Genomic DNA, 18,715 nt, shown 5'->3' on the forward strand with positions numbered 1-18,715 from the left:
TCATCACATGCGATATTCGGCTGATGATAATTGGCATGTCCCCCGTTGAGAAATTAAGCGCTTCATCATCATTTCAGAGCACATCAATTGAAATTGCGCGATTAATTTAGTGTTGTGTCTACTTGATTCGCTGCAAACCATCGAACGAACGACCAACCAATAACAACAACAGCAATAAGAGCTGTGCACATCATCATTGAATGCGTAAATGTGATAAGCGTTGAACACAAGCAAGAGCAGAACCGCATCAACAGGGTTGATACACATTGTGTGGAGTGTGGACATCAATGTGTATGTCCGTGTATTATAGATGTTGATCAAGTTGTGCGACGCACAATCAAACCGATAAACATGAGCACACTTGCTCATTCACACTCACACAAATGCACAGCGCACCGCACCGTTTCGGTCGACGTGAAAAAAGAAGCAATGAATATTTTCAAAAAGAGCCACTCATCCGCCGGAGCATATCAGTTTGATTTGAGCCGTTTCGGTGTATAAACACATAATTAGATCGCTTGTACGCAGCACCATAGCAAATAAATTCATTTCTTTAGTCTCGGTGAGTTGAGTGGAGAAGAAAAAAAAAACACACACGTACATCTATCTATCTATTTTCATACAGTTCCAGGAGGCATTCGACTGTTTTCTACTGAATAATTTTAACAGATCACAACCATTTCCATTTAATATTCGCAGTGCAAGAAAACCACAGAAACAAAAAAACAATGCCTGTTGATATTCAAAACGTTCTGGTCTGCGATGCTGTCGATGAATCGTGCATTCAACTCTTGAAGCAAAATGGAATTAAGGTAATTTAGCTGACGTCTGAAAATTGCGTATGTTTTTTCGTTGTTCATACAGACCCACACACACACACACGTGCGCACAAGTGTATTTTTGTTGTTTTCATTCTGGAGGCGAGGCAATTCGTTGTGCATACGCAGTTAGAACGACTGAAGAACACAAAATCATAAATCAACCGGTTTTCTCTGTATATTTATATTCATGCAATTTGAACGAGAAAAAAAAACAGAATGAAAAATATCAAAGACGAATGCAAAACTTGAAACGTTCTTGATCATGAAAAGATGTAGCTGCTGCTACTGCGGTGTCTTTTTTGAATTGCGTATGAATATATTCAACAAGTTGGTCTGTCGATGATTCGCACGTGCATTTGAGTCGGCATTTTTTCATGCATGTGTATTTGTTCAAGTATATCGAAATTTTGTTAGAATCGATTTTATTTCTCTCCTACTTCATAACAACGAACGTCATTGATATTGCGACTAATGAATGGGATATGTCTCATTGCAGGTTGACTACAAATTGAAATTGTCGAAAGAGCAACTATGCGCTGAAGTGAAGGTACAGTTACATCATGATTTTTTTTCGTCTTCCTTATCAGCACGTTTTTTATTCACTTGTCATATTCAATTAATTTTCACGCTCTTCCTTTTCATCTATTATCATCACATTCTTCTTCTCTAAAGCATTTTCAATATGATCAACAATTTTATTAACAATTTTCCATATAACCACAGAATTACGATGGTTTGGTTGTGCGATCAGACACCAAAATTACGGCTGAAGTGCTCGAAGCCGGTGCCGGACATGTAAAAGTTGTCGGCCGGTAAGATAAACCCTTGATTATCTATATTGAAAATGAGTTTTTTCAAAAATTTATTTCCGACTTTTGCTTGTTTCTAGTGCTGGCGCTGGTGTTGATAACATTGACATCGCTGCTGCAACAAAAAACGATGTTATCGTTTTGAAGTGAGTCAAATGAAAGTTAATTGTTTGAATTTGATTACGAAATAGCAACTAATTACGGTTGATTGTTCGTTTTTGTGTAGCACACCTGGTGGAAATTCAATTTCTGCATGTGAATTGACATGTTTGTTGATTGGTTCATTGGCGCGTCCAATTGTGCCGGCTGGTCAAAGTATGAAAGATGGCAAATGGGATCGTAAATTGTACTCTGGTTCAGAACTGTACGGCAAAACGTTGGCAATTCTTGGTTTGGGTCGTATCGGTCGTGAAGTTGGTATCCGCATGAATGCTTTCGGAATGAAAGTTATTGGTTTTGATCCAATCACCACAGTCGAAGAGGCAAAGGCAGCTGGCATTCAAAAGTTGGAATTGGATGAAATTTGGCCATTGGCTGACTATATTACCGTACACACTCCACTCATTCCAGCCACTAGAAACTTGATCTGCACTGCAACACTCGCCAAATGCAAAAAAGGCGTGAAAGTGGTGAATGTTGCACGTGGTGGTATTATCAACGAAGCCGATTTGTTGGCCGCTTTGGAATCAGGCAAAGCTGGTGGTGCCGCACTTGATGTTTACGAAGAAGAACCACCAAAGGCCGAAATCACCAAGAAACTGATTCAACATCCAGCCGTTGTTGCTACACCACATTTGGGCGCCAGCACAGGCAAGTCTACTGCACTTTTTATGTTCTATATACGCTTATTATACTATTTTTCATTTCTCCTACGTACTACTCATTGAGTTTTCTGCTCTACTTTTGGTCATTGTGACCGTACTTATACCGATGACATGTGGTGACAATGATTTTATAAACAAACTAATTGAATGTAATTGTCTAATTTAGGTGAAGCTCAAATCCGTGTCGCCGTTGAAGTGGCCGAGCAATTTATTGCTCTCACTGGTCGTTCGACGGAATACACAAAGTATGATGGTGTTATTAACCGCGATGTTTTGAAGAAATACTAAAGCGGCTAGCTGGTTGACATGAGTGACTACTGCAACAACAATAAATATGCCATACAAAGAGGGAGATTGACTCACAACAAACCGCATTATATATATCATAGATGTAGAAACATAAGTCGAATCAAGTAAATCAAGCAATGTTTGCTACGTCAAACGATAAATATTGTTGTTTTCCACACAGGAAAAATATTCTTATTTGGTTGATTAAAAGAAAGAAACAGTCTATTTTTAAACATATATACGAAAAAAAAACAACGCATTTATTTTATCTTGTTTACGTCTTTATTTGAGCGCAATTTTACATTATTTTGGGTTTTATTTTCACTTTTCCTTTGTTTTCTCGTTATAATTTATTATGTTTCAATGATGAAAAAAAATATGTCATAAAAATGCAATTGACTAAACCATTTGGCGATGGCGTATAAAAAAGAATGTTAGCAGTCAATTCAGAATGATTGCAATTTTCCTTGATTGGATTTGCATTCAGCAAAAAGTTATTTCTTGTTTTTATTCTTAATAGAAGGATCACTAACAATGCAAAAAAAAATAATTTATTTAAAGGGAAAAAAAATGTGTGTTAGCACAATTAAAATAAAATGTTAAACACAGAAAAAAAAAGATTATGATTCACATTGTCCGTTTATCAAACACACTGTGACCAAAAAAGTTGAACAGAAGAAATGAATTGAAACTGAGTTTATCTTATCTCGGAGTGTTTGTGCCTCCGTCTCATATACTCATACACACACACACACTTTGCTATCGCAATTTGCGTTCCGGCACCACAGCACAGTTTTACGCTCGATTTGTGCAAGTTAAGACTCGCATAATGCAACCGACACCGTATCGGGCGTACACTTTTTCATGCCATTGCAGTAAATGTGCACTGGAATTATCCGACGGAAACTCGAAACCACGGTAAATATACTTCATCAGCACATCCACCAAGTCCACATCGTTTAATGCGGTTATTGCACTGTCCATTTGGTTGCCTTTGATTGATAGCAATACTTTGAGTGTCAACTGTCTGGCATTCTCCTGTGAGAACAATTGGAGAAAAATGGAATTTTTTTTAGTAAAACTTTTCTGTATCATTTTGAAATTCAATGTTTTCTTCTGCATGAAACATCAAACACACTAGCAAAAAACTTGAATCGATTAACACAAAATGAAGTCATAGCATCAGACTCACCTTGGCTTGTTGATTTTTGCTTGTCAACGGGGCGTTCTCCAGTACCAGTTTCAATGCCTCAACATTTTTGCCGGTGTTAAGTAATTTTGTGATTTCAGCATCGTCGGGGCCAGTGTATACTGTTCCATTTGAATCGATTTCATCCTCTTTGAAATTGTCCTCATTGTATTGGTCAACATTTATCTTACGAAAAGCCGAACTCGATGTATTCTTTGCCATTCTGTATTTACTTAAAAAAAAAACTATTGTCTCACGTTCAATTTCTATCAATTCCAAGTGATTTGTTGGTATTTCTATCGAATTTCCTTGGCAAATGTTCAATTCAACTGGGAATTTAAAGTATAAAATCAATGAAGACAGAGATTAAACATTAAAAAAAGAAAGATGAATCAGTGGGGCAAAGCGAATGATATACAAAACTCTCCCGTTTAGCAAATGTCAAAAATAGACGTGTGTATGGTAGTGAAGTTGGGTGCGGTTGCTTGCGCGACTGCTACTGGAAATTCACTGACAATTTGAAATGCACGTTAAATTTAGGTCGCTTCGCTCTATTGTTTTCAATTGTAATAACAGATAATTTAATGAAATGAATACGCTGATTATCTTGAACTTGATTTTATTTTTATGCTTAATGGTATCATACAAATTCAGTTTATTCTTTTTTTTGTTATTTAATTTCAAAATGATACAGACTTGAATTTTGGTTTAAACTACAATTTTGAAGCGAAAATGCTGGTCTCAATTAAATGAGTTGTAAATTGGTTTTTCGTTTCAACTTTCTATCGTTTGACAAACGTTGAAAATGAGCCAAAAAAACGTATAGAAGAAAAAGAGATTGATTTTACTCACGAGAATGTGTATACATATCGAAATATCACTGAATATTCTAACGAAAGCAATGCTTCTACAACAAAATCATTCTTGTCTTTTCTCTTTCAAACAAATATTTTACCGAATTTTTGATTCAAGTGTATCAACAATTATTATGTGCTATTTTTTAATGCTTCTTCAATTTCGGTCAGAAAAGTTTTTTTTCTCCATAGATTGTTTGGATTTTTCGGATTTTTGTTTCTCCTTTTGAATAAAAGTTTTTTTTCTCCATAGATTGTTTGGATTTTTCGGATTTTTGTTTCTCCTTTTGAATAAATAAAGAAATAAACTCGAACAAAACACAACAAAAACGGCAAAAATCAATCAACGATCAACCTTTGATGTGTCTGTTCACGAAGAAAAAAAAATCAACGGTGATGATTCATCAAAATGAAATGCGTTCAAATGATCAAATGGTAAAATGGTAAAGATGTAGTTGTGGTGGTTTTGGTTTTAAAAGATGATGCGTTGCCTTATTAGACACTGCTACGAATTCTAATCCGATACAAAATCCTTGAGTTTACCACATGTGTGTTTCACGGATCTCACTAATTATATGATTAGCTCGGGTCAATGCCTGTAGCGAAACGAAAATCTCATTTAGAAAAATCTCTGGCTAATTTAGCCTATTTTATAACACTCACCTTGAGCATATCAGCTGCTTCCTTTCGTCGAACGGCAATATGATCGGATTCGTTCAAGAAAGCGTCGGCATTTTCCGATTTGTATAAATGCGTTACTAATTCCGATTGAAGGTTATCCTTCACATAGTTCACCAAAAAGTGCATAATTGCTTTTGGTACCGAGTCTTGAATTGATTTGCGAACAATGTAGAAATAGGATTTGATGAGACGCTCTGGAAATATAAATGAAGAATTTTTTTTGTTGTTAAAACTTTGATAGAATTTTATCACTTTCCAATCGACTATGCTATAGTTTCAATAAATCTCCTCCTTACCAATGACATCGCAATCCTTTTGTTCTTTATCGGTTAATTTGCGAGCGGCTGGATTGATTGGAACATCCGGCAACAAATTAACTGGTTTCAATGGGCTCAAAATACCATGCGTTGGTGTATTAGCAGCTGAACTCTCGGTACTTTCAGTTGGAAGTCTCGGAGAGTTGTTGTACATTGGTGCAGCTGGTGGTAAAATGTTCGACAACCATCCCGAAGATTTTTGATCATCTTGATTGTTTTGATCCTGATTTTTGTGATTTGACTCGGCCAATGCGTCAACGTGATTATGGTGCATGGCTGGTGATGGATTGCGATTAGTGCGTCTCTTCTCCGCACCATCGGGACGTTGATTCCATGGATTCTCTTGAATGTGATCGGTTTTCAAGAGACTTGGCACCAAAGCAGCATCTTTATGGAAATCGGGATGCTTCGTATTGATATAAGCCAATTCAATGGCAACAATATTCTCCACCATTGAATTTGTATTTGGTAAACGGCGTCGTAGCAATTGAGTCACAACATCCACGATTTTTTCGTGCAATTTCGGGAATCGCAACATTTCCTGCTGCACCTCATTGCCGCAATGCTGAATGATACGTTGCATTTCTTCGTGAATCAATTCCACGCAACGCAATGATGGCTCTTCCAAGCGTCTAATCTGACGTTTTACCAACAGCTCAAAAGACACCTACAACAAACGAATCATGAATTGCGTGTTGAGCTTAAAACCCTATGGTTGTATGACCATGTGGTTTGTATCTAACTACTGACATGTAAATTTTCAATACGAACCTCTGGCACGAAAAGTGCCGGACGTGGACCAGTCGCATTTCGAATTGCCGTCAATATATCCATTTTTGTTAAACCTTGCACGGGAGGAATGTGGAAATAGAAGAGAAAGATTAATAAAAATGAATTTGCAATCTGAAACTATCGTTTAAAATTCCATTTGCTCACCAGTCAACGGATGAATGCCATCGAGTGTTCGGCCAAATGTTTCGTGGAAAATATAGCAGATCCTTGCACCGCCACACAGTTCGGTTGTCTCAATATTTCTGGCCGTTCCTTCGATGGTCGCACAATAAGCACTCGCAAACTTCGTTATGATTTGTAGCAATGTTTGACTCTTGTCGGTTACGTCCTCTCCGTATGAATTTAATAGCGATTGAAATTGTGAGATCATGACGTTAACACGTGTCTGTGAATGAAATTTGATGCATTATTTTATGATGATGACAAGCGAATTCTATCCATGAAACGTTTTTTATCGCTGATGCGACGAAGATGACACCGGTTCTTACCTTAAGATCTGGTAAGCAATCTCGAATGTGGTGCATGAGCAATCTATTGAGTGTTTTAGCTAAATAGGGTGTACCGTTTCGTGTAGCCAGTGTTGGATATTTCCGTTGCAAATAAGCGGCTTCATCTTTTAATTGATCGTTAATACTCTTTCTGTCAATGATATCTTGTTGCGATCTGTTGACAACACCTGTTAATTGAAAAAAATGAAGCATGAGTTTGTTGCACTCTCTCTCTCTCTCGCTCTCTCTCGTTCAAAGAAATGCGATTGAATTGTTGAATTCATTTAAAACGAACCAATAATTCCAAGTTTAACTGGTATAACGCGTCCACAGAGGATATCAATAGCATCTGTTCCGGCGTCCATTAAATCTAATTTCGTGACAACAGCCAGAGTGCGTCGGCCATCCGGATCGACTTCTTTGGCCATTTTCAAGCTTTCACTAGTTGCCAAATCGGTATTCGCTGCTGTCACGGCCAAAATAATCGAATTTGGATTTTCAATGTGTTTAAGAATCAGCTCTTTGATTTGTGCTTCAATATCTTCTGGTTGGTCACCGACGGGCACTTTGGTCAGTCCAGGCAAATCGACCAATGTCAAATTGACAACACGCGTTGAGTAGATTTTCAAATTGATTGGTTCGGGGCAAATGCCTTTGTTCGTGCCGGCCATACGATCGGTTTCATTTTCGATTTCCTTTCGGATTTCATCGAAGTCAGAGAAAACCTTGTTCTTTGTATGCAAAAATTTGCCCCATTCTTCAAGTTTTGCTGTGCCTGCGAGAGGATTTGAGGGACCAAGAAAATTAGTGAGACTTTGTACAAATGTCGGCGCTGAATGAAAAGTAAACGAAATATTTGGTTCCAAACAGTTGTCGTATCAAAAGCGGATTTTGACAATAAAATCAATGACAAACCTTGTTCAGCTGATCGATGATCCTTGTCTTCCAATGGCGTGTAAATCAATTGTAAAACCAATGGTCGTCGTGTTACAATTCCAGTTCCACGCGGTAAAAACGATCGTCCCACCAAACTTTCTATCACTGAACTCTTGCCAGAACTCTATAGATAAAAAAAAGTAGTAACCCGGGTGACATATGTATGATTAATTTTGTGTGATAATGAAGAAAAAAAAATCAGCATGTCTGGAGAGAAAAAACGTCACACGCAATTCAAAATGGGATATTTTCACATAGAATTGGTACAGAAATTGTCTTTTTGTGTCTGCTTTTTGTACATAATAATTCATTTTTGGGTCGATTCAAAAGCTGCCAATCTTGATAGACTCACTAGTCGATTCATAACATATTAAAGCCCAGAATTTAAATGCCATAAATTAAATAGGCGTTCACACGATGTAAATAAAGCGATGACACTTTTCATGAGTTTGGGTGCGAAAAATGTGTGTCATGCTCGGTATCACACATGTACGAACCAACCCCAATTTATGTGCACTACATGGAATGGTCGCAAGATAACATTGAAAATTACGTAATTTTTGCAGACCAGAAAAAAAAACCACTGAAATTCCTGCACACGGAATTTCATTTCCGTATAAAAAAATTTACAATCGAATCACATCGACATGCCATTGACTCATTATCAATGGTGATTTGCAGCGATTGCATTGGCGGGGGGTAGCCATTGATTTGTTTCACACTGTATAAATACAAACCTGTGATCCAAGAACAACGATTTGTGGTAGCTGAATCGAATCCGAACCGACCGTATTAAATACATCTTGTAATTTATTTACTACTGGAATCAAAGCTTCCATTTTATTTTTTGACGAATTGCTGCTATTTCACCAATGAACTCAATTCGAAAATCCAATTTTTTATTTAATTTCTTTCTCTTTTTTTCAACACACAACGCAAATCGAATGGAGCTAAATTAAAAAAAGAACTACTAAAACAATTGATTGGACAAGCGAATGTTCTTTCACTGTGTAGTGCGAAAATTTTACTTCTCTTCTTTACTCTCACACATTGAACGAAATAATGGTTCATTCGCACAGCGCAAATGTCATTCAACATACATGCTCATTGGCGCAAAGTCCAAGTATTCACATTGTCAGGTTGGCCAACGTGACGTGTGCAAATTGACAGCAGAATTCAGACGAATGGGATTCCATGATTTCAACGCGTATTTCGCCGGTCCGTATATTTCGCAATCAAAGTTTTTTTTTTCAATCTGGTGCGATGCATGAAATTCAAATAAATTTAGAATGATTTTGGGGGAAATTGAAGAACGAATTGAAAAAAAATTGTTTTTTTTCTTTTTTTTTTCTTATAACCATCTTTTTTTATTAAATAAAACAACATTTCATATTCAAATTGTTGACACAGTATTGTCGTTGGTTTCCTCTTCAAGACTGGACTTTTTTTCTACTGGTTGTTGGTCTTTACTCGTAGTTTCCTCGTCATTATCCACTTGACTGCCCGAATCACTGTGCTTCCGCTTGCCGTTCGGTTTGAATTTTCGTTGTGGCAGAACTTGCAGCAGCGTTTCTTTCCACGGTTTTCCTTCAGAAATTCTCAACAAAATTTCAAACACTGAAAAAAATAATTAAATTTTAGGTTAGAAATTGTAAAAATGACAAACAAATAAATCAATGAAGTCGAAAAAAATATCAATAGATTCTTCGGATGATTTACCATGAACGATTGTCAACACGCTCCTCGTTTTCATTTCGATATGTTCGCTGAGCGGTAGTCGAGCTGTTTTGAAGCCCTTTTCTTCAGCTCGTTCCAAAGACAGTCCCTTATGGTGGTTGTGATCAACTAGCCCGCCAATAATGTACACGGCATTCGGATCGAGTTCATTCAGCACATTTTCCGAATCACTGGACAGATACACGATTGAATTGTGATCAAATAATTCATAATAGGGTTTCTCATGGATTTTCACGTCCCAATTTGTGTACCCATCGTTGCGACTGAGTGAATTTTTGATGCGACTATTTTCTCGGATGCTCGTAAAATGCAGTCGAATTGGCATATTTGACCGTCGATTTTCGGTGTATACGCGTAACATTTGTTTGGAACACTTGGCGATATCTTTATCCAGCATCAGTTCGTCGTAATCGAAATCGATCGCCACACTCACTAAATTCGTACTGTTTTCCATTTTATTTGCCTTCAATAATTTACGCTTGTAACTTGGTCCAAGGATGCCCAGCTCCACTTCTTTGGCTCGCTTCTCTCGCTTTTTTTCCTTCTCCTTTTGTCGCTTGATCTTTTTCTGCTCTTCCCATTTGGCCATTTTTAACAACTTCTTCTGTTTACGTTTCGATAGAACTTCACCACGATTGGTTTGCCCATTTTCTGTGCTCATTTTTGGCTCGGTTGGTGTTTCACTAAGTTTGATTTCAACTTTATTGTCGCCGTCCGATTCAGGTTTTAGCTCCGATGAATTAATTTCGATTTCTGGATTTTCACTCATTTTTCGAATTTTCAATAGGAACAAATCCGTTTGGATGAATTCTAATTACAAACAAAACGATGTGCTACTGTACCACTTCAATGTGTATTGTTTTGACATTTCAGAGCATGTGCTGTGAAACGTCAAAGTTTCATGTCATTCAAGTTTTGAATGTATTTCATGGGCTGAATATGATAAGAGTATGAGACGGTAACGGATTTCATGTTTTGTGCTTGTTGTGAACATTTTTTTAACACAGTTGTTTATCTTCTGTTTTTACCTTTTATTTATTGAAAATATGGAAAATTAAACCTGAATTGCATGCGAAAAAAAAATAACGATCGGAAAAGTAATAAAAAAATTAATTCCATTCTTGCTAGGAGGAAGTCAAATAAATCGTCCGATATTAATCAGTTTGTTCAATATTCCTGTGAACTATCTTCTTCAGTTTCTTCATTGGCTTGTTCAGCATCTTCGGCCGCTTTGACTCTTTTAACCTAAAATGACGATAAAAATTGTAATTTTTCCACGTAAACGTGAGTCGTTTGACAAAAAAACATGAAAAATTCATTTTTCGATACTAACATAAGCGATAGCCTCCTCTTTCGGTAGCGTTTCTAAGTACAACTTCAGTCGATCCATGTATGTTTGCACTTTTTCATTGTATTCAGCATTCAGTTTCTTGCGTTCTTTTTTGGGGAGTTTGTCAAGTGCCTTCTGGGCTTTGTGTGGTTTGCCCGTATGAACATGCTTGACAAAATACTTAAAGAAATCTGATGGTGGCTTATCGCCTGGTGGCTTAATCGTTCCCGAATTCTTATCTTTCTTCGATTTTTTCTTTGAACCGGTGCTTGATGAACTACGGGCCGCATCGCTTTCACTCTTATCATTGGGTTCCGAGTCCAATTCACTGGATTCTGAGTTCAATTTTTTCTTCTTATGTTTCTTCTTTTTCTCTTTCTCTTCCTCCACTTTGGCGGGCGATTGAGCCACAATTTCTTTTCTGCGTGATTGAGGTAAAATGACCTTTTCAGACGATGGAACTACTGGCACTGCATTTGGCTTTGGCGAACTTAGTTTTGTTGGCGACTTCAGTTTTGTCGGTGATTTCAATTGAATTTGCTTGGTATTTGTCTCATCTGGACCGGATTCAATTGGACTAGAGTTTGAAATCTTTTGCTTTTTCAGCTTCGATGCGATTTCAGCCTCTTCTTCTTCTTCTTGATCCAATTCATCCTCTGGAGCTCGTTCAATGTATGTTGACTTTCGTCGCTTCATTTTCTGTGGTTTCACACCGTGACGCTCGTTGAACGATTCCTGATCTTTGATTGCCTTCTCCTTCAACTGTGAATGAAAGGAAACATCAATGTAAGTCATTGTAGGTAAGTTCAACGAAATTCTTTTTGATCATATAGAAAACCTACAAGAGCTGCAGCATTTGCGTAGATTTGCTTCTTCTTTGGGTCGAGTGATTTCCAACTTTTTGCCAGTTCAGTGAACACGTTTTTGGGATCATGGTGCTCATCCAGAGTATCTTTTTTTTTGTTGTACGAATCTTTAATATACAATTGGTATGCTGACGGTGTCATTTTGAGTTGACCTCTGAAAATTCGCTGCTCTTCTTTATTTAGGATTTTTGCAACATTTTCTTGCTGTGAATCGCATAAAAAATGGGAACATTTTAAATTTCATTCAAAAATTGATTGAAAAATTTGAATTTTTATTAAAGAACGGCTGACATATTGGCGGTGTCAAATTGCGTCCGTCTCGCACTAACTGCTGTCATACCTCGTTAATGTAATAGTTGTCATTTGTGCGAGCGAATACATTGTATGTCACCGCCAAAATCTCTATCGTACACAGCAAAAAATAAAAGTCTACATCTGGGCGTTTTTTCAGCTAAAGACTCATTCAGCCGATATTTCTGCTAGTACCTTGAGCTACAGGCGAAATTCCGCTTATAATCTAGTCGGTATTTCGTCTGAAACTCCGTTTGCTAGGCAAAATATAGGACTGGGCGCCTCTACCAGTCGAAATTCCGCCTAAATGTGGACATTTATTTTTGACTGTGTACTTTCAATTGAAACTCATTTCTAAATTTACCGATTTATCCTGAGCCGCACTGACGGCTTTTATGACCCATTTGTATTTTTCATCGATCGACAGATTTGTATAATTCTCACGCAATTTTGAGAAGTCACTTTCTTCCAACTTTTTGCTCTCCGCATAGAGCATGAACGGCGTTTTGGCTTTTTCGACGGGAGTTTTAGTCTTGCCTACCAATGAAATATTGCCCGAACTTGAATCAAAGGGAGATTTCGTTAGAATTGTTTATGGTCAAATAAATTGCAACATGTTTAATATGACAAACTTACTCAAACTCGGCTCTCTTTTGTTTGTACTCTTGACGCAGTAGCTCGGCCTTTCGTTCATAAATGGCCCGTTCTTCAGACGGCAACTCTTTGTATATCGTTCCCAAGTTCTTCATTGTTTCCGACTGCAGGGAAGAAAAAACGTTGTTTTTGCTCATGCAACATTCTGTGCTAATTTTTAACTAGGCACTAAAAATACTCACAAAATCTCCGCTTGACTTCACATTGGTCAGCTGATCTTGAATGAAGATCTGGTAGCTATTCAGCGGCTTCTTCAGTGGGCACTTTTTGATATTTGTCTCAATGTCGGTGGCGATTTCATTCAGATTACGATGGCGACGCACATATTTTAAATGATTCTGGAAGCGCTTCGCGCAATCTTCGGCTGAATAGCCTTTGAAAGCGATGTCATTCCAATTGAGTTGCTTCAATCGGGTTTTGTAGTTGACTTTATCCGTTTGTTTTGACGTTGATTTCACTTTTTGGACCAATTCACGGTCGTCATCGCTGCTCCAACCTATGATTGAAATCGGTCATTTAGGACAATCGTTTGCAATTAAACTTGCATCTAAAGTGGCATCTATTTTGATGTTGTTTAGAAAATAATTTCGCTATTATTACCTCCATCGCTCAAAAGACTGTCTTCATTCTCATTTAAAGTGGTCTCGACACCATTGAAATCTGGTATTTCATTGTCCGAATCCTCAGAGTCAGAAACCACGGGTTTTGTAATATTTTTCGTGCGTTTCTTTTTCAATGCCTTCTTCGGGCTTGCCTTCTGAAAATCAAGTGAACCGAAAAGTGAGGTTATGTTACTCAAATATAAACAATCTTCTTGGTTAGGATACCGTGTGCGGTGATCCTGAATCTCATTCATTTCAATTTATATGATTTATTTCGAACATTCTATTTCTTCTAAAATAAAAACACAAGCTATTGGGCTCCATCAATTCATTATCTCATTACGCTTGCGAAACCGAAAGCATGCTAGTGTACTGTTTTTGGTTTGATACAATAACATTGCGGTGAATTTGTATCTAACAACAAATCTGAAGCTCTTTTTTTTATGGTGTTTTCATTTGAATTGACTAAATTCCGTTTTTGAGACAGAAAACTAAATGCAGAAACCACTTACATCCATTTTAAAAACGTATTTGATTCAAGTCTGATAAACAAATTATCAACACCACAACGCTTAAATTTGGAATATACACCAAGTGACATTGAGTTTTGTAACACATTACCTACAAACAAGTGATGACAGTTTAAGTTTGATGTTCATCTAGTACGGCAACCATATTCCAGTCTTCGTTCAAAGGAACATCTCTTGGAACGTAGAATAAATTTCGTGTTTGTTTGTTAAATATTAAAAATTGCGGGTTGAAACAAAATAAAAATGACTTCAAGAATATTACTAGAATATTAATTTGATTGAAATATTTGTTTATGCTGAAACATGCCTTTGAATTAACAAAATATAATTATTCGATTGCTATTCCAAAGTATTATGGTTGTTCAAAGTTGGCGCTGTTGCATTCCGCTGAAATGTCAGAATGCGTAAACTTTTGACAGGCAATCGAACGAAGACGAAAGCATAATTTGTGAAAAAAAACTCCATCTCTTTAGTCTATATATCAGCATTATTGAGGCAGAAATTGATATTGTGTTCCATAAAAAGTGTGCATTAAGAACGAGCCGATCCCAAATCCGAACAAAACCTGTTGATTTGAACATTGAAATTGATAGTAAACAGCAATTGGTCGAGATATTCTGCACACAATGACTCTTACAACAACAGTGGACCAAACAACAATTCTACTCGGCGAACGAGCAAAGTAAGTTTTTCCTTTCATTTGGTTTACACTTTGACAAATGTGATGATGAATTCGCTGGTATTGTGAAAATGATTTGCTATATGTAATGTTTAGCACATGATGCTCATGTTAATCGCATTTATGTTCTCCAATTTCGACTTATCAGTCCTGGTTTAGTGACCAAAAACTCACAAATTAAATCTCCTTTTCAGACTGAAAGACCTTCTGCGTTTACGATTGACCGAGTGTGGTTGGAATGATGAGGTGCGGCTGCTAGCCCGTGATGTTATCAAAGAAGAGGGTGGAAACGTGAATGTTGATGAAATTGCCAAACAAATAACACCAAAATCCCGTGCTCTTGTACCCGACACCGTCAAACGAGAACTGCTGCAAAAAATTAAAAACATTCTCTCCAATCAGGCAGGCGTCGATGTTTAAGCCTTACAATTTTACCCAGAAAATATAGAAATAAATTGCGTTAGATCATTTGTAATAATATTCAATTTATAAAACAAACCACATTGATTCACAAGCGAAACATGACACAGCATTCTACATCAATTATTTTTCCCCATCAACTGTCAAATGAGACAGACAAACAAAAATGATTCATACGATTTCCGGGAAGAAATAGAAAAACACTCATAAATAGATAGAATTTGTAACAAATAAGCTTAAGAATAAAATAACACTACGACAAATATTCAATTGATATGGAGCATTTTATTTGAATCAAATAAATATGGAAAATTCAATTATTTTAATGAACATTCACTTCATTTTTATTGCATTTGTTCATTCGGTCGATATTTTGCTACGAGTTGTTTCTAATGTGCAGCATAATGCGAGAGACATACGTCTTTCAAGGTTAAAGAAATAATGAAATCGTTCAACTCATAATTTTATGATTTGAAATTTCAGACTCTCGCCTATTTGTTAAGTATGAAAAAATGTTCTAAAAGTTAAAAAAATATTGAAATAATGAGATTTCTTACAGCATTTTGCCGACGCTTGTACTTTTCATTTTAGTCGGTTAAAGTGGTATTACGGCGAAAATTATGAGAAAGCGTGTTTTTCATCGAGCTGAACCTCATTCCCGGAAAATTCAGTGTTTTTGTTCGATTTACTGTGCACCTTACGCTTTTGAGTACGAAAGGTGTTGAAACACTTGACTGTTCATTGTGCCGTATTTGAAGAGTCTATGTATACCTATATATAATTCAGTGCATTCACATAGCGTCTCCTTGAACCACTCGTAAATTGTATGTGCCCATGCTTTAACTCTAAACTAACTGACTTTTAAGGGAAAAAACAACTGAGCAATAACAGCTTTGAGAACCAAATAATGTTCCTAGCAATTTGTTGGTAGCGGAACAAATCTTCAACAATACTTTGAATTATCAGTTATTACAAATTTTCAAATGGTTGCTCTTTCGTCAACCTAATATGATACATAATATGAAAGTTAAAATCATGCGTCATGTTTATCTGTGTTTCGTTCACAATTTTAATTACTTCTGAACAAGGATTGTGGCATATTATAATGAGTAATTTCTTATGGCCTAAAATGTTTCGTTCATTTGTCATACGAAGAATGAAATAAAGACTAACATTTATTCCCAAGTTGACATCAACTCATTTCTTTTCGTTTTCCATCCCAATGTCGGTCAACAAAACGGATGAACTATCAACGGAAGTTGATTTGTTGAAATGGCCTGAAGGTCTTAGTTGATTTTCTGTGTGATTGAGTCAAACACTAGACCGTACATGGCATTCTTCATCCCTTATACAAAAAAAACTAAAAGAAATATGTCTACGGAACGAAACGGAAGCACGTTGTAAAGTATCGAGAGACATAAAAAAAACGATAACGACGAGAGAACTAAAATGGAATTCGTCGGTAAAATCGTAATGGTAAACGAAAGCAAAAATAAAAATATGTAAACGTATCAATCGTATCCCCAGAGACAACTAAAACGTGATTAGACAACTAAAGATTTCTCTTTGGGGAACCATAACGGGATATATGGCACAAGTGCCATTCGTACTCAACCAACATCACATCATCATCGTCAGCATATTAAACAAACACCCCGCTCCTCATTCCAGAATCGGTCCCCAACTGTTCTGTACTATTGGCGCTTTTTTTTTCGTGTAATGTATTTTCCATTTCATTTTATTTTCGTTTTTTTTCCGCCACCACTTTTGCTTTCTCTTTTTTTTAAATAGATTCGAATGTGTTTGCGATTCGTTTTAGTGTTGTTTAACACTTTTCGCCATTCAAGTTTGAACATTAATAGCGATTCCATTTAAGTTTGACAAGCGTGTGCGAAGGGAAGCGAAGCCAAATGTTATTTCTCTAGTTAATTTTTGAATAACATCGCGATTAATTTCAATGAGGATCTTCCGAATCAAGTCATTTGACAAAATAGCATTTCCTAAGTGCATTTATTTACAACAAACAAATGAAACTTTTTCCTCTCAATGAAAATCATCAAGCAGCAGCGGCATCAGCATCCCGGATAAATAATTGTCATTCATGGGCCAAACAGTATTGCAATGAGGCAGTGCAATGTGAAAAGTAATACTAAAACTGTTCCACTTGACGTTTAACTCCCTCCCTCTCTCTATGCACGGGCCGAGAACAGGGAAGAAGGACAAAAGTGGTGCAAAGGGAAGAAGCAAACAATGAAGTTTGCGCATGAAGCAGAGGCAAAAAAATTGCCATTTCTATTCACATTTCCAACGATGTTCCGCTACAATTGTTTCATTTTTTCGCTCTCTCCTTTTCTCTTTTCGATTTCAATGTGTTCTATTTGTTTTTCGTCGTGTCAATTTTTTTCCTTCAACTTTTTTATTCCGTATGCACATCTTTAGGCTTTCGTATTTAAGAGCAAAAGTTACAATGTAGCAAAAAAAGAAGAGTGTGTTACAGTAAATATAACGGGTGAAAAAAGCGAAGCAAGCTTCAGCTTTTACACTGTTTCCCGGCAGCAATGTAAAAAAATGATTCTTTTGTTTTTACGTTTGCAATTTTCTTTTCAATTCGAACGAAACAAAAAATAGAAATTTACATGTTCTGGTTGCCATACGAGTGAGGACTGAGGACTGAGGACTACCATGGTGTGCCATTGAGAGTGTGAGTGGCAGTGCAAGTAGGAACCGAAAGGTGCGAGAGAAGTAAAATTACAAGAATGCAAAAAAAAAGTGGCAACCAGATTGTGTGAATTGATAATGACGGTTTGAAATGAGCTATTCACTTGGGCTCACATATGCTTCTCTCTACTAAAATTTTACCGCAACGCATATGAAATATGGATTTAATATGAATTAAAATGAAGAACGGCACATTTTCAACGGCATACACACATCGACCGATTCTTTTGCCTCGCATTCAATGCTCAAGAATGCACGCCAAAAGCATATGTATACGTGTGTGTGTGTGTTTGTGTGCAATGTAGAACAAACGAAGCCCAAAGTGATTGTGACCATATTAATTTGCATCAATGGTCTCATTGAAAACTTCATCTGTCGACTCGTCGCACTCTCTCTCTCTCTCTCTCTCTCTCTCTCTCTCTCTCTCTTTTATGCAAATACTACCGTTATTATATGAATCCACAAACATACTGTAGATATGTCATCAACAAAATCTTTTGACGACGCAATGTCACGAATGGAATGTCATTTGCCCAGAAAAAAAATTGAGGATTATACTTGGCTGCTGATGTTACTGCCTGGCTTTTTGTTATTGCCACTACCGCCGCTGCCTCTACCACTGTCGCTGCCACTACTGATGAACATTCAACTCCACACATCAATAACAAAAATCGTCTGAGCGAAAAGCATTGAGCATTGAATCTTATCTGCAATCATGTTTGACGGAGATAAACTCAAAACGATGAGATAAAAAAAACGATGACGACGACGGCGGCACAGTGCATTTTAAATTGAAAAATTATTATGCTGCATCTAAAGTGATTCTATCCATATCATGTGTATGTGTGTGTGTGTGTGTGTGTGTGTGTGTGTGTGTGTGTGTGTGTGT

At 36.9% G+C, this 18,715-nt stretch overlaps 6 protein-coding genes across 9 annotated transcripts in view; 2 read left to right on the forward strand and 4 right to left on the reverse strand.

Moving 5' to 3' along the window:
• The first annotated feature begins 313 nt into the window (after positions 1-313).
• LOC129566906 (D-3-phosphoglycerate dehydrogenase) lies at positions 314-2,787 on the forward strand. 2 transcript variants are annotated; one of them, XM_055443297.1, is made up of 7 exons: positions 314-562; positions 626-812; positions 1,318-1,368; positions 1,545-1,633; positions 1,711-1,776; positions 1,857-2,440; positions 2,621-2,787. In XM_055443297.1, the coding sequence occupies exons 2-7, from the start codon at positions 729-731 to the stop codon at positions 2,740-2,742; spliced, it is 996 nt and encodes a 331-aa protein (XP_055299272.1). In that variant the 5' UTR covers positions 314-562; positions 626-728; the 3' UTR covers positions 2,743-2,787. The 2 variants fall into 2 exon arrangements, with proteins under 2 accessions (XP_055299272.1, XP_055299271.1); XM_055443296.1 differs by having other exon boundaries at positions 317-562; positions 700-812.
• A 214-nt stretch (positions 2,788-3,001) lies between these two features.
• On the reverse strand, positions 3,002-4,380 carry LOC129566909 (actin-related protein 2/3 complex subunit 5-C). The gene is made up of 2 exons (XM_055443299.1): positions 3,935-4,380; positions 3,002-3,780 (listed from the first exon to the last, which is right to left on the reverse strand). Exons 1-2 carry the CDS (start codon positions 4,151-4,153, stop codon positions 3,538-3,540), a joined length of 462 nt encoding a protein of 153 aa, XP_055299274.1. The 5' UTR covers positions 4,154-4,380; the 3' UTR covers positions 3,002-3,537.
• Positions 4,381-4,533: 153 nt separating this feature from the next.
• LOC129566902 (dynamin-1-like protein) lies at positions 4,534-9,087 on the reverse strand. 2 transcript variants are annotated; one of them, XM_055443291.1, is made up of 9 exons: positions 8,737-9,087; positions 7,979-8,123; positions 7,359-7,838; positions 7,064-7,251; positions 6,720-6,960; positions 6,555-6,628; positions 5,763-6,450; positions 5,449-5,660; positions 4,534-5,381 (listed from the first exon to the last, which is right to left on the reverse strand). In XM_055443291.1, exons 1-9 carry the CDS (start codon positions 8,836-8,838, stop codon positions 5,325-5,327), a joined length of 2,187 nt encoding a protein of 728 aa, XP_055299266.1. In that variant the 5' UTR covers positions 8,839-9,087; the 3' UTR covers positions 4,534-5,324. The 2 variants fall into 2 exon arrangements, with proteins under 2 accessions (XP_055299266.1, XP_055299265.1); XM_055443290.1 differs by having other exon boundaries at positions 7,359-7,895.
• Positions 9,088-9,330: 243 nt separating this feature from the next.
• On the reverse strand, positions 9,331-10,642 carry LOC129566916 (tRNA methyltransferase 10 homolog A). Its single transcript, XM_055443307.1, has 2 exons — positions 9,719-10,642; positions 9,331-9,616 (listed from the first exon to the last, which is right to left on the reverse strand). The coding sequence occupies exons 1-2, from the start codon at positions 10,503-10,505 to the stop codon at positions 9,393-9,395; spliced, it is 1,011 nt and encodes a 336-aa protein (XP_055299282.1). The 5' UTR covers positions 10,506-10,642; the 3' UTR covers positions 9,331-9,392.
• A 113-nt stretch (positions 10,643-10,755) lies between these two features.
• Positions 10,756-18,715, reverse strand: part of LOC129566913 (nucleolar transcription factor 1-B-like) — a 324,444-nt gene continuing 316,484 nt past the window's right edge. Inside the window, exons 2-9 of one of the 2 annotated variants that reach the window (XM_055443303.1) lie at positions 13,992-14,058; positions 13,478-13,634; positions 13,060-13,373; positions 12,860-12,981; positions 12,588-12,783; positions 11,909-12,136; positions 11,070-11,828; positions 10,756-10,981 (exon numbers count right to left, since the gene is read on the reverse strand). In XM_055443303.1, coding sequence (XP_055299278.1) covers positions 10,904-10,981; positions 11,070-11,828; positions 11,909-12,136; positions 12,588-12,783; positions 12,860-12,981; positions 13,060-13,373; positions 13,478-13,634; positions 13,992-13,997 — 1,860 coding nt within the window. In that variant the 5' untranslated portion in view covers positions 13,998-14,058 and the 3' untranslated portion in view covers positions 10,756-10,903. Of the gene's footprint in view, positions 10,982-11,069; positions 11,829-11,908; positions 12,137-12,587; positions 12,784-12,859; positions 12,982-13,059; positions 13,374-13,477; positions 13,635-13,991; positions 14,109-18,715 lie in introns of those variants that run through there. The other variant, XM_055443302.1, reaches the window with a different exon arrangement.
• Positions 14,369-15,380, forward strand: LOC129566917 (enhancer of yellow 2 transcription factor-like). The gene is made up of 2 exons (XM_055443308.1): positions 14,369-14,691; positions 14,883-15,380. Exons 1-2 carry the CDS (start codon positions 14,636-14,638, stop codon positions 15,106-15,108), a joined length of 282 nt encoding a protein of 93 aa, XP_055299283.1. The 5' UTR covers positions 14,369-14,635; the 3' UTR covers positions 15,109-15,380.

This window comes from Sitodiplosis mosellana, unplaced genomic scaffold (assembly GCF_009176505.1).
Source record: "Sitodiplosis mosellana isolate CC-2019 unplaced genomic scaffold, AAFC_SMos_1.0 Smas_scaffold_5, whole genome shotgun sequence".
Taxonomy (NCBI): Eukaryota; Metazoa; Arthropoda; class Insecta; order Diptera; family Cecidomyiidae; genus Sitodiplosis; species Sitodiplosis mosellana.

Bases quoted from the DNA above. Each gene is read 5' to 3' on its own strand.
- LOC129566906 (XM_055443297.1), top strand. From the start codon at position 729: ATGCCTGTTGATATTCAAAACGTTCTGGTCTGCGATGCTGTCGATGAA. The intron at 813-1,317 runs GTAATTTAGCTG...GTCTCATTGCAG, and splicing joins TGAAGCAAAATGGAATTAAG to GTTGACTACAAATTGAAATT. The intron at 1,777-1,856 runs GTGAGTCAAATG...GTTTTTGTGTAG, and splicing joins AACGATGTTATCGTTTTGAA to CACACCTGGTGGAAATTCAA.
- LOC129566917 (XM_055443308.1), top strand. From the start codon at position 14,636: ATGACTCTTACAACAACAGTGGACCAAACAACAATTCTACTCGGCGAA. The intron at 14,692-14,882 runs GTAAGTTTTTCC...TCTCCTTTTCAG, and splicing joins CTACTCGGCGAACGAGCAAA to ACTGAAAGACCTTCTGCGTT.
- LOC129566902 (XM_055443290.1), bottom strand. From the start codon at position 8,838: ATGGAAGCTTTGATTCCAGTAGTAAATAAATTACAAGATGTATTTAAT. The intron at 6,961-7,063 runs GTAAGAACCGGT...TTTCATTCACAG, and splicing joins ATTGCTTACCAGATCTTAAG to ACACGTGTTAACGTCATGAT. The intron at 6,451-6,554 runs GTTCGTATTGAA...CGTTTGTTGTAG, and splicing joins CGGCACTTTTCGTGCCAGAG to GTGTCTTTTGAGCTGTTGGT.
- LOC129566909 (XM_055443299.1), bottom strand. From the start codon at position 4,153: ATGGCAAAGAATACATCGAGTTCGGCTTTTCGTAAGATAAATGTTGAC. The intron at 3,781-3,934 runs GTGAGTCTGATG...TTGTTCTCACAG, and splicing joins GCAAAAATCAACAAGCCAAG to GAGAATGCCAGACAGTTGAC.
- LOC129566916 (XM_055443307.1), bottom strand. From the start codon at position 10,505: ATGAGTGAAAATCCAGAAATCGAAATTAATTCATCGGAGCTAAAACCT. The intron at 9,617-9,718 runs GTAAATCATCCG...TATTTTTTTCAG, and splicing joins CGTGTTGACAATCGTTCATG to TGTTTGAAATTTTGTTGAGA.